At 41.8% G+C, this 14191-nt stretch overlaps 2 protein-coding genes across 4 annotated transcripts in view; both read left to right on the top strand.

Annotated features, from left to right (window-relative positions):
- LOC127656964 (serine palmitoyltransferase 2-like) overlaps positions 1–14191 on the top strand; it is a 919074-nt gene that overhangs the window by 262408 nt on the left and 642475 nt on the right. The gene's annotated exons all lie outside the window — the stretch shown is intronic.
- bcl11ba (BCL11 transcription factor B a) overlaps positions 1–14191 on the top strand; it is a 58417-nt gene that overhangs the window by 39077 nt on the left and 5149 nt on the right. For 2 of the 3 annotated variants that reach the window (XM_052145548.1, XM_052145549.1), the window contains one exon: positions 11140–14191. This exon is cut by the window's right edge and continues 704 nt beyond it. In XM_052145548.1, coding sequence (XP_052001508.1) covers positions 11140–13136 — 1997 coding nt within the window. In that variant the 3' untranslated portion in view covers positions 13137–14191. The remainder of the gene's footprint in view (positions 1–11139) is intronic. The other variant, XM_052145550.1, reaches the window with a different exon arrangement.

The raw sequence follows: 14191 nt of genomic DNA, 5'->3' as shown, positions 1-14191 counted from the left end.
AGAGGGCTTGGGGAATGCATCTTTGTCAGTCAGGGGGAAAGCCTTAAAACAGACAGTCATATAAATGTCAGTTCTCACGGTCACACACTTTTCCAGGCAAAGATAAATATAAATAACATCCTTTACGTCAAAATTTTGACAGGATAATGGCCGTTCGTCTTGGTTTATGAGAGTAGAGGTTCTGGCTGTGTATTTGGCAGAACTTTATGTTTTTTTAAGGGTGCACCACCTTAAGACCAAGTTGAAATAGCTGATTACTAGTTGTGAGCATTTTATAGCATTCTGGGACTGTTTGAATTACCGAACTTGAGTTTTTTTTTCTTGCTTTGAAGGATATGCTTTAATGCATTTAGAAAATCTGTTTAAGCTTAGTGTGTCAGGGTTAGGGGTGTTGGGGCTACATAAATAACTACAGACAGACAGACAGACAGACAGACAGACAGACAGACAGATAGATAGATAGATAGATAGATAGATAGATAGATAGAGCGAGCGAGCCTTGGCCTAGCGGTTGGTGCGGTTGAATCTGTTTTGCAACACTTCCGGATCCTGGTCTCATCATAATTTCCTGTCCTATAAGTTACTGTCCCTTCAAATATGCCAACATATACTGTATATAACAGGATAATGGTATGTAAATGACAGAGAGAGACAAAAACTTGGAGAGATAGAGAGAGTAGTTCAAAATCGAGAGTAGTATTGTCCAAACTGCTAAAGTGTGTTTATCCTCCTGAACTGAACCTGTCCAGTTGGGGATTTGGCAGATTGGAGGCAGAGAATGTAAAGCAGATGTTAGCTGTGGGAAATGGCTGTATGCTGTCCAGTCCAGGTCTGCACTAGTATGTCAAGCAGGCTGTAAAAAACAGCTGCTTCCAGATTCTTTCGCCTCATTTACACTTAGTAAATCATCCATGATTCCCTGCTCCCTGCTGAATGCTATCTCTCCCCCTCAGATCAGCACACTGTCTTTGTGGCAGACGGTCCTGTCCCCGAATCTGAAATACGTAACTTTATGGCCGAGGAGACCGCTGCTCTTTACGGCACTCGTTTACTTGGATTATCTCGTCTGTTTGAAGCTTTCGTAGCAGGTGTAGCTCTTCCTGCGAGCATACCTCACGTGTTGTGCATAAAAGCGTGAAGCGTTCCTTCGTATGAGGAACCCAGAGGCAGCTCTGGCTCTCCACAGCTTTGTTCGCAGTAGCACAATGCGCCCAGACTGTTTTGCATGTTATTGTTGCTTCTGATTTGCCATGATAGTCATAAACAAGGCATTAGCAATTCAAGGTGAGGAATTAGAGGCCTGGGAGACTCCCAGATCACACACATGGTAACGAAGCCCCTGGCTTAATAATGCAAGAAATGTCAGGAAACTTTCCACAAGCTGGGCAGACGGGAGGGAGGCACCCTGTGCCTAGGGCTCATGTCATCTTTGTTCTAAATGCAAATCAGTTTGTCGTGACATTGATCAAATGTGGAGCATTCCGGCACCCCGGGCCCAGAAGCGGCCTGTCAGGTCTGACTTAGTCTCAAAGGTCCACTCTAGCTCACATTCTGAACTCTCTTGTCCAGTGTTGCTTGCTTCATGACATTTTGAGTTATTGATCCCACAACCTGAAGTACTGTTTCTGAGTTTTCCTCATCTCTTTCTCTTGTTTTTCAGTTTTTAATATTGTAGAAGAGAGCGTCAGAGAACTTTAAAGGGATAGTTCACCCAAAAATGAAAATTATGTCATCATTAATTTGCCCTTATACTGTTCCAAACTTAAAATGTTCCAAGAATTATGATGGTGAACTTTCCCTTTAACACAATGGCGAGCTAGTTTTCCTGTCCGTTTGCAGGAACTCAATCCACCTAGTCTGAAGGTACCATGAAATACAAGCAGTATATAATCTTGACCTTAATAATTTAAGAACTCTAGTGTGCGAAAACTCAGGCAGTTCAAAGAGAGATGGCTGCGGCTCTGAAAGTGAGACTTCTAACGCTCAGGAAATTCCAAGGTTATCTGAGTAAGTCCTGGTTAACAGGATGTCCAGTTTTGAAGTGGGATTTGAGGTCCCATGTGACCAATTTTGTCTCTTCTTCTCACTCGCCCTTTTTTCCTCAACTTTGCATGAAAAGACAGAGTCTACCAAAATAACTCAAAAGGTTAAGATTAATTAAATGTTAAGGGGTGTGAGGACAGATAATTAGGGGGACTCTTCACAAACAGACTGCCTAGTGCTCCAGTCAGAAAGCCCAGGATGAATGAAGGTACCAAATCAGTTGCTCTCTCTCCACTCTCGGTCTCTGCAGTCATTACACAAATTACCTCCCAGCCTCAATATCCGCCTGCACCTCTCGCAGTTGTCATATGTAGCCTTGGTCATTAGAGTATGCTGGGTAATCAGATGGAACAAAATTCATCCTGAGCAATTAAAAAACACCTCCAAGACCCTGTGCTAGGCAATTAAACCTTTCGTCTTGCATCTCAACCATCTTTTTTGGTGCTAATCTAATAACTCCAAGCAAAGTACTTAAAACTTGACCTTAATACATGTCTCCTAAAAAAAACAAAAAAAAAAACAGATCAGATCTTTTACTCGTTTCCATTTTTTTGGCCCTTTCCCCCAAGTTACCTTGCATCTAGTTTGTTTAAAAGCCTAATTTGTTACTGTGCATGACAAATACCCGTTTGATTTTGCCTTAATAAGGCATTTGCATTTGTTTCTCTTATTTCACAGCACAGAGGGCACTGAGCGGGGAATGAACGCTGTAATTTGATGGCCATGACACGGTTGACATTAATCATAAACTGTCTAGTGATTGGCACTTCCCCAGCAATTGTAGATCTAGAGGTAAACCTGTTTCCCTCACCGACTGGTGCAAGCTTCCATAATAGCCATGATTTAATTTAGCTATTTAACCTGTAATTCTAGCAATATTTATTGAAGAGCGAGGGGAGAAAATTGGGCCATTAGGCGGCGAGGATGAATACATTGAGATGAAAATGAACACGCCTAACTGGTAGTTGACCTTCGCATTTTGTAGCAGTTTTTATTAGCACAGGCCATGGTAATTACTGCAAATTGAATCATAGAGAAAACTGAAATCATTCGGTAATAAGCATTTTTATTCGTTATTGCACTCTCCGACTGGGCTGTGAGGTATGAAGTCTGCGCTTGGGGCCTGGCGTAGAATCCTGAGAGGATTCCGGTACACATAAGGCGGCTAAATTAACACTGGTGAAAATGTATTCTCAGATCAGCACCGTGAACAGTGTTAAACAGCTTTTTTTTGTTAACACCTCATACAGATATAAAGACAGTCATTGTAAAAATCTAAATTTTAACCAGATCTCTTCGTACCTGAGGTGACGTTTTGTTGTTTGGTTTGTTACTAACGGTTAATGGATGTTGTTGTGTGCCATCTTTATACAACATCCTCTCGCCTCAGATGTTGTTTTTCTGAACGGAGCGAGAGAGAGGGGGGGTTGGATTTGTGTGTGTGTGGGGAGACAGGAGATGGGAGACGGGGGTGGGGGGTGCCAATTTATTTTTGAGCATTGTCTTTTTTGGACGGCATATGGCATGTCCTGTAAGACGTTGCAAGATGCAAATTCAGGGGAGTCTGACTTTAAATGAAGCAGTGAAGGTGACAGGAGTCCTTTTGAAGATCACACATCACAGTACTCCAGGGGGGAACAGTAGGGGAGACCCACAATGCAGTACTGCCCTCTCATTCTCTCCTCTCTCACTCTCTGTCTGCGCATTACTGTACAATATAATTCGTCATTCCAGAGAGCAGTGTTACTATATGCATGTGGCCCTCATTTACGGTCTTACCCTGAACTCCAAAATTAGGCTATCCGTATTGTCAAAATCCAAGCCACAACATAATTTTAGTTCTACCAATGTTCACAGCCTGATTTGTTTCTGGTTTGTGGCGCATGCTTTGCAAATCATGTGCATTGTTGTAAGCGTATGAAGACGTGATGTGTCATCCATGGATTATTTCCCTGTTCTCGCCCTTTCCAGTCATTACGTATATATTCGGCTCACAGTTTAAACCATTGAACCATGAGGGACTGCAATTTAGTTCAGATTCTCCCCCTTTCCTCTCTTTTTTTATCCCGTAGATTCAGATAGACAAGTATTTTGCCTTACAATTGCCTCTCTGTTTGATGCGTTCGTCTGGTTGAATAGAGACGTGTGGTGATTCTTTACACTCCTTTGCAGCCAGACGGCGCTTCTGAATGAGGCTGCCGCCATGTTTCACCAGACTCGTCTCTCCTCTGCAAAACAGCAGCTTGAGTACTAATTAATGGGACATGCGTCGCTCTGCATATCTATCCGAGGAGAATCTAACTTAATTTTCGAGCGGGGTGTCCACACTAATAATCATTCAACGGAATAGTCATCCAGAGGCCTGTGGAGTTTAGTCCCTCTAAATTATCATTAAGGACCAGACTACACTTAATCAATATAAAAAAGCCTGGGAGAGTATGCTGGGAGAGCCCTCAGTTGGGATGAAGGTGGGGTTTATTAGAGACATCTCAGAAGATGTTCACATGCAGCAGGGCCTCCATACAAGCTTGGTGCCTTACTCTAAACAACTGTAATAAGACCAGGGTGACTCGCTTTAGACCATCCACATAAATCCCTCAAAACGCATTGATGCATTGCAAGATGTGTGTGGTTTTTTTATTTATCTGTTTATGTGTTTCCAGTATTACTCTCTTAATCCATGCAATTTTAATAGCTCAAAGTATCAGGTTGTGACTTCATGACTTTTTCCAACCTTATGAGAAATTATTATAAACAAAAACAGTATATATATATATATCAGGGACTAAAAAATTTATGTTTTTCATTTCAGTTCGTTCTGAGCAAAACATTTATTTTTGCAATCCGTTTCAAAAGTTTCGCAGCCTCCTTTCCAAACAGCCTGGGTAACTCAGTGGTAAAGATGCTGGCTACCTCCCCTGGAGTTCGCTAGTTTGAATCCCAGGGCATGCTGAGTGGCTTCAGCCGGGTCTCCTAAGCAACCAAATTGGCCAGGTTGCTAGGGAAGGTAGAGTCACACGGCGTAACCTCCTCGCTCTAATGTGGTTTGCTCTTTGTGGGGCACGTGGTGAGTTGTGTGTGGATGCTGCGGTGGATTGCGTGAAGCCTCCACACATTCTTTTTCTCTTCGGTAATTGAGTAACACGTGATAAGATACATGAGTTGATGGTCTCAGACGCGGAGGCAGCTGAGATTCGTCCTCTGCCACCTGGATTGAGTCACTACTCTAGAACTTAGAGCACACTGAGAATTCGGCAGTCCAAATTGGTAGAAAAAGGGGAGAACCCCCCCACACACACACAAAATAAAAATTACAGTACTCTGCGCTGATGGTCGGGGTGAAATACCTATTACAGCACTGCCAGATCTCACAAGAGATCAAGCAGTCTGGTCTGGAAAAACAAGCTCAAAATAGGCATAAAAATAGAAATCATAACAAGCAAACAGTGACAGTTTTTTAACAGTTACAATTAGAGTTATTAAAGATATCTATCTATCTATCTATCTATCTATCTATCTATCTATCTATCTATCTATCTATCTATCTATCTATCTATCTATCTATCTGTCTATCTATCTAGATAGATAGATAGATAGATATATCATCACAATTTTAGCACATTTTGGTGCTCTAAAGTGTATTTTCTATGCAAGTACCCTTAACCTGCTCTTATTAACAATTATAGTAATTTTTCACTTTTCAACAGCTTCTTTTCATCCAGTTATATTTTTGTTTTTTGTAACTGAATTTTTTTTCCAGTCTTCCATGATGAAGCACTTATATCTCAAAGGCATCTTGGTCAGCACCATGACTCTCCCTGGATCTGTCTTTACTGTACTCTGACAGTAGTTTCTGTTGAAAAATTGGATGCCGAAACTGTAAATGCCAAAAATGGGACACTGGACTCCCTCGTGAGTCTAGAAAAGCTACTGTGCGCTAGTTTCTCGCTCTCTCTGTCTCTCTTGCTCACCCTTTCTTTCTTGCACCCGCTTTTCCCTCTTTCCTCTGTAAGCCATCCAAGAAGCCCCCTGCCAAAGCTGTGTGTGAACGACAGCCAAACAAAACACAGGCAGCCGTCCAGGCCAGCGCGGCACGCTTCCACTAATAGAGAGAGAAAAGCTTCCAGACCCAACATGCTACTTACAGGACGGTAAAATTCTTTACGCTAGATAATAACTTAATGACAGCCTAAATGAAGTCCCTATAGTGAAAACCACTGTCAGCAAATGAGCACCTCATTAAAAGATGCTATATCCCTTTTCTCTCCCTCTTCCCTCTCCCCCTCAATTTATAACCACCCTTTATTGTGTTGAAAATCAAAAATTCCAGGACATTTTTGCCTCTTTGTCCTCACAAAACAATCTGGGCTGCCTGTTTAGTCTTTCTCACACACACACACACACACACACACACACACACACACACACACACACACACACCACACACACACACACACACACACACATTCCTGTGCTAAACATAAACTAAGGCGTAAAGTGACAATATATGAGATCTGTCCCTCCTTTTCTCTTCAACTCTCTGTCTTTCTTTTCTTTATCCAATTGATGTGATATAATGATTTAGGCTTTATTTTTAATCTCATTAATGGTGCAGACAACAAAAGACAATAATTTGCAAAGCATCTCTTCAGGTGTAATATACGATCAAACATCGGCAATGTCACTTTTAACGTCTACCACAAAATAATTGTCACAGTAAAGACTGTGAGCTGTAAAATATAACAGCAGAATAGCAAGAAATGCATGTCCTCTCGTTTCTCTCTCTTTCTTTTTTATTTTCAGGATGAAAGCTAAAGTGGCTCGTTATACCTATCAGTGATATTTTGAAACCTATTATCTTTCATCTTTTTATTTTTCACTTAATGTGTCTTAAAGCCCAGCATTTGCATGCAGTTTACGTTAGTGTGTGCAGAGAGCTCCGATTGTTATTAGTGAAATTTCTCTTTAATTGAATTGGGGTCTGCATGCATGACTGATACCACCGATGACACACACTTTCACACAATACCGTCCTCATTCTCGTCTCCTCTCCCGCCCGGCAGCTGAGACTCGTTGGGAATATCTAATTGAAAATAGAATCAGCCAGTGCTTAGCATGAGAAACTAATCACTCCAAACTTATCAAGAGAACGTGCATGCTGCTATCTGACCCTTTCATTTAAGAATCAGAGATATCTGAGAGGTCTTCTGTCAGAATTCATTGCACCAATGCAAAAAACATACATAAAGAATATCTCTTGTGTGGGGAAGATTAAATTATGGATGATGCCCAGCATTGTTTACGGCAGTTTAGGTAAAACAGTTTGCATGTATATACAGTATGCATAAATGCATATACATAAATGGATTTACAATATATGCATTTATAATTTGCATGAGAGTTTGTGTTTATGTGCATATACAGTATATGTGTGTGCAAAACTTCATTCATCTTTATTCATATTGGAAGTACGTTTTAGTTGAGGTGTTATATGATATGTTTATTTCAGGAAGTATACGATCATTTATATACCCTTATTATAAATTGTTGCCTGTATATGATTCAGTATGGTTTATTTTATGTACATGTGTATGTAAATGTGTGTTGACACAAGTCCCCGCTAGCGAATAGCTACAGCGCCCCATGCCGACAGAAAAAATGGGGATACAATCACCTAAACCTGAGCACACTCATAGTGTTGGTAGCGAGAGAAGTTTTCTCCCTCTCTCTCCCCTCTCTCTTTCTTTTTTCATATGGAAATGTGAAATAATAGGGTGATTAAATAGAGCTGTATATTAAAGTACAGCTGACATTAGAATTAGCATAATGTGCTCTCGCCTCGGGCTGCATACTTTATTTGCCATCTGCGTCGGACTCCGATCCCCCCGGGAGTGCAGGCGCTTAACACTTCTCAATAAACTCACACCCGAGTCCCTTCAGCATGGCCACAAATACCATTTCAGGCAGCGGCCATTGATTCGTCTTAATTGTGGGGCAGAAATGAACATTCGCCCCCCTGATGACTTCTGCTGGTCGGCAAGAGAATCCGCTAGTACAGTAGCCTATGTTTTACGCCCCGGCAGTTAGTGTAGAGAAAGACTCTCTCTCTATACACACACACACACACACACACACACACACACACACACACACATAGAGGAAAAGGACAGTGCCTGATAAACACAGACGCTGCTTGTTTTCCAGGCCTCCTTTACATGGAGCATTATTCTTTGAAAGCATCTGCCATAAAACAACAAGAGGAGGGTGGAGGATTGTGTGTCTATGTGTGTGTGTGACTATTTGTAGGACTTCTGAGACTGGGGGAAAAAACATGGCCATTGTGCTACAGCTTATGCTGTGTCCACTGTAATTAACTCAAAGGCTTTACAGGACAAGAGTAGACTGCAGAGGTAAACAGCTGTTCTTCTGAGCGAACACATCAGCCACATAATAACGTACATTGGAAATGCTTTTCTTCAGCAAACCTTTAAAATGCATTTGTTAAGTGCTTGTAAATGCTTCATCTTTTGAAGGTCTTTATACCTCTGAAAGGGCATTAATTGGGCATTTCTTTCTGCTGATAGTTTTATGAAACAAATGGACATAACACATACATTATAGATTCCCGAAAAAGGCATTTTTCTTTAAACTGGCAATGACAATACTTCTAATTGCAAAAGGATGCTATAACGTGTGTGAAGGGCCTGTGGTGGTACCTAATACAAAAAAGGTTAGAAAACACTGCTATTAAAAGCGTCACATTTCGTAGGTTACATATTTTTGATGCTGTTGTTAATACAGCAATTTTTACAATTTCACATGTGCATAGCCTGAAATGGCACTACTCATTTTTTACTGATTTAGTGTACTTAAGAAATATTGTGTCTCAGTATACCAATAAGATGAAGCTTCAGGCTGTTGCTGTATGTAATCCCTTGTCTCTGTTTCTTTCATATGAAAACAAACTCCCCTATTTAGCATTGCTCTTCGGCAGCATGTAAAGGAATGCCAGAACATTTCTCCTCTTTTTGATCCTTCACAATGGCTATGATTGAAATAGACACCCATGAGGGCTTCGTAGTCCCAGGTCCTCAGAGCCCTGTGTGTGACTGCTGCCCCATTGTTCTTCCGGCACTCTGTCTCTTTCGCACACATACATATACATAAAACACTCATAAAGGAACACAAAACACAGCCAGAAATCAAATACCTGAACAATTACCATAGCATATGTTTTCATGCTTATCCTAAATTGCTGCATTAGGTCAAAACAGCAAGCTTTCATTTAATAATAAATGAAACTCATTTACTAGTACACAATTACCATTTCAACTTTGTAGATCTGTTTTTTTGACACCAGTGCCCCAGGAGTGAGGCATGAGAAATGGTTTAGCATCCTTTTCCACTGTATACTCAGTACACATAGCTTGTTTGTGCTGCCACAGTAATGAGTCCCCTTTGCATGGCAGAACCTGTGTAACGGTGAAGTTGTAGCATCAATTAGTCATGTATAGTTAAAGCTCCAGAGCAACACCAAGTGTAGAAGCCTTTCTAGTTTTTAACACATCATCTAATCAAGATAACTGATACTGTTAACAATGTGTCACACATGAAGGGTGCATACGTCTCTTCAAAATACAGCAGGGTTCAAAAGTCCACATTAAAAATCTGTCATTTGAAGTCTGAATTAAAACAAATAAATAAATTAAAAGATTGTTTTATGATTTTGAATGACATGATGTAAAATGAATAAGATACAATTCAGATAATGCACTATTTAATAGGTCACTAATCAAATGTAAACAAATTTGGGACATTGACCACCATAACATCAGATTTTGTTGTTTCTATTGAAGACGCTCTTTGAGTCATTCTCAAATCATGCTGGAATAACATAGATCATCAGGTTTTGTGCAAAACCTGTGGAGTCCATTACAGCTTTACTGCACACTGTCATTAAAGCAAAAGGAGGACATACTGAAATTCGTATTCAAAGTATTTTCAGAATTGCATGCAGACTTTTGAACCACACTTGCATACTTGCATATGTTAAATTATATGATCAGAACCATGGAACAGTGTTTTTTTTTAACAATATTAGAGATTAATAGTTTTTTTTTTTAATGCATGATTTCTTGTAAAGCTACTTAGAAACAATGTGTGTTGTGAAAAGTGCTATACAAATAAAAATGACTTGACAATATCAAACTTTAAAACTGCTCTCAGACAGGTATGATTCATTGTGATGTCATGGAGGAGGGGTTCCAGGAAGTATAACAATAGAATAAGACAAAAACGGAGAGGAAGTATGAAAAACAATCTTGAGAATTTCTTAATGGAACAGTAAATAATACCCTTGTGCTGTTTTAAATGCCACAGGCTTTAACACTCAGACCGTTGCACTTTTTCCTTTTTTCCCCCACAACCTCTTAAATCTCAGGCAGTGTTTTCACTCTTTATTTGAAACCATTTATCTTGATGTGCATTCCCATCCCCCCAAACTCCCTCTCTCATTTTTTATTCGTTTCTTTGAGGGGACAAGTTTATTTGTTTGATAGTGATGAGAGTCCCCTAAATCACAGTTTAAGTTGTACTTTTCCAATTTGGTGGCATATTACTCTGGCATCCTAGGACAGTCTCAGTGCTTGGAGGCTTTCCCAGTTTAGAGTGCTCTCGCCTTGGCATTATGCTTCTAAAATGAGTCAGCCGTTTGTAAAAGCAAAGATTAAAGACGAGCTGACATAAGGAATGCAGTGTTCCTACAGCACCAACCATTCACGCCGTAGTATGGAAATACACTTTTCTCGGGCCTAATAAGGATGAGCTGCCCCGTTCATTGACAGCATTATGGGTGAGACATTGCTAATGCCCAAAATGCGAGGGAAGTTTCAAGATATTCAAATTAAAAAAGTTTTTACTTTGAAACATGTAATCATTCCTTGACCCTGTGCCATATTTTCCATAAGATTTACTTGAAGGACGCCTTCACCATGTGGCTTAGTTCAACAAACTAACATTTCTAATAGAAGTTTTTACCTGAAACATAAATAATGCCTTTTCAATAAAGATCGCTGTTGTTTTCTGCTTGATTTGCAGGTAAAGATGAACCTTCTAATTACATATGCACGACGTGCAAACAACCCTTTACCAGCGCCTGGTTCCTTCTACAACATGCTCAGAACACACACGGCATCCGCATCTATTTGGAGACCAACCCGTCCAATACCTCCCTGACTCCACGGATCTCCATACCTCCCCCCATCGGTGCTGATTCCATACCCCAGTCCCCACTGACCAACTTCTTGGGAGACAATAACCCCTTCCACCTTATACGGATGACTGGGCCCCTACTCCGGGAGCCCCCACCAGGCTTCATGGAAAACCGTCTCCCTAATACGCCACCCTTTGTCAGCCCCCCTCCACGGCATCACCTAGACCCCCATCGCCTGGAACGCCTTAGCGCAGAGGAAATGGGGTTAATCTCCCAGCATCCCAGTGCCTTTGAGAGAGTGATGCGCATGACACCCATGGCCATCGAGTCCCAGTCCATGGATTTCTCCCGACGGCTGAGGGAGCTTGCTGGAAACAACAACTCCACTCCACCACTTTCACCGAGCCGTACCAACCCTATGCATCGCCTCCTCAATCCCAACCCCTTTCAGCCCAGCCCCAAATCACCCTTTCTAAGCACCCCTCCATTGCCACCCATGCCCCCAAACAGCACCACCCCTCCGCAGACACAGGGCAAGTCAAAGTCCTGCGAGTTCTGCGGTAAGACCTTCAAGTTTCAGAGTAATCTGGTTGTACATCGGCGAAGCCACACAGGCGAGAAGCCCTACAAGTGCCAATTGTGTGACCATGCCTGTTCTCAGGCTAGCAAACTGAAACGCCACATGAAGACCCACATGCACAAGTCTGGCTCCATGACTGGGCGCTCTGACGATGGTCTGTCCACTACCAGCTCACCCGAGCCGGGCACAAGTGACGTCACTGGGGAGGGTATGAAGAACAGGGATGGGGACTTCAGAGGTGAGGGCATGGGGCCTGATAACGAGGAGGAGGAGGAAGAGGAAGAAGAAGAGGAGCTGGAAAATGAGAGCAGGCCAGAGTCAAACTTCAGCATGGACTCTGAGTTCAGTCGAAACAGGGAAAATGGCTCAAAACCACCTTTGGATGACAAGAACATCTCCTTGGGTAAAATGGTGGAAAATGTGGGGCTCACCTCCATCCAGCAGTACAATAACTTGATAGTTGACAATCGGAAACGGCTTCCATTCTCCAAAAGGATCTCAGAGGGGCAGAGGGACACAGGTGATGATGAATCAGTAGTGAGGGAAATGAACCAAGTGGGTCGGGCCACTCTGAATGGAAGGAACTGTGGCTCTGGTGACTCTTTCTTAGGCCTGTTTCCCCGCAAGCCCACTCCCATCACTAGTCCCAGCCTTTCCAACTCCTCAAATAAGAGGATCAAAATAGAGAAGGACTTGGACATACCCCAAGCCCCCCTAATCCCATCTGAAAATGTCTACTCCCAGTGGTTGGTCGGCTACGCGGCATCCCGCCACTTCATCAAAGATCCCTTTCTTGGCTTCACCGATTCCAGACAATCTCCATTTGCCACTTCCTCAGAACATTCCTCAGAGAACGGCAGCCTGCGATTCTCCACGCCGCCAGGGGACCTGCTGGACGGGGGCCTCTCCGGCCGTAGTGGTACTGCGAGCGGAGGCAGCACCCCACACCTGGGCGGTGGGCCAGGACCTGGCCGGCCCAGTTCAAAAGAGAGTCGGAGGAGTGACACCTGTGAGTACTGTGGAAAGGTGTTCAAGAACTGTAGCAATCTGACAGTGCACAGACGCAGCCACACAGGCGAGAGGCCCTACAAGTGTGAGCTTTGCAACTACGCCTGTGCCCAGAGCAGCAAGCTCACTCGCCACATGAAGACGCACGGCCAGCTTGGTAAGGAAGTGTACCGCTGTGACATTTGCCAAATGCCCTTCAGCGTCTACAGCACGCTTGAGAAACACATGAAAAAGTGGCATGGGGAACATTTGATGACGAATGAGGTCAAAATTGAACAAGCAGAGAGAAGCTAGGCCAGATTTCCTATTGCCTCACAATTCCTTGATTATAAAAGGGGTAGCTGGATACTCTGTTATTTTTTTTATTATAATTTTTTTTAGTTTGTTTGTTGCCTTCAAGTTAATGGTTAAATTAGATTTGTCCTAAGAAACTGCCATCTGAGAATGAAAAAGACTTTAAACAAGAAGAGGAAAAAAAACGGGGCTGGTCTAAACCACCTATTTTGGCATTTTATTTCTAGCAATCTATGAGGTTGACACATTTACAAAATATTTTAAATGGAGCCTTTAACTGTGCAATAATTTCTGTATTTATTGGATTTTTTTATGTTTTGGCATGTGCAGGTACATTTTTATTTCATCGTTTTTTTATTATTATTATTATTCCATTAACTTACATTTAGTTTCCAATGCAAAAACAAAAAACCCAAAAGACATCCTGAGATTTTTTTTAGCATAATAGGGTATTGTTTGAGAACCATAGGCCGCTGCTTACAATGTAGATTATTTAAGATAAACGTGTAATTTCTTGACGAGAAGCCGCATTCAATTTCTCATATTTTGAAAACTGAACTGAGAAAGCTATTTTTTTTTTACTATTCATAATTTTTCATTCAAAATGAGCGTACAGCAATCCTTAGACCTTGTAGCATGAACTGATTCTAAACATGTCAATCTAATTGGGTATGTAGCACTGAATATCAGTTCTTACAGTAGATCTAAAGAGAACTGTGGGGCTGAAAACCTTGTCAACTCTTCAGAACCTGAAATCATGGAGAGGAGACATTTAAAAAAAACATTTGAAAGTGAAGGCAGCTGCTTATCGGTACCTAGTACCAACCCAGACAACGCTAGTCACTAGGTCTCACTCCAGTTGTTCAAAGTGAATTTTATTCCCAGCTCCCTCTCCATTGCACTTAATAAAAGCTGTTTGATTTCAGGGAACAGCACAATCATGAGTAGAAAGAAGACGGCTTTTGAGCTCTCTTTGTGAGCTTTAAAACAACTCAGGGTGAGCTGCATAGCTACTTCTGCCAAGTCTGCTATCTGATCTCAGCCGTCGTTTCTGA

This window comes from Xyrauchen texanus, chromosome 16, assembly GCF_025860055.1.
Source record: "Xyrauchen texanus isolate HMW12.3.18 chromosome 16, RBS_HiC_50CHRs, whole genome shotgun sequence".
NCBI lineage: Eukaryota > Metazoa > Chordata > Actinopteri > Cypriniformes > Catostomidae > Xyrauchen > Xyrauchen texanus.
This window is presented reverse-complemented; position numbering and strand designations above follow the sequence as displayed.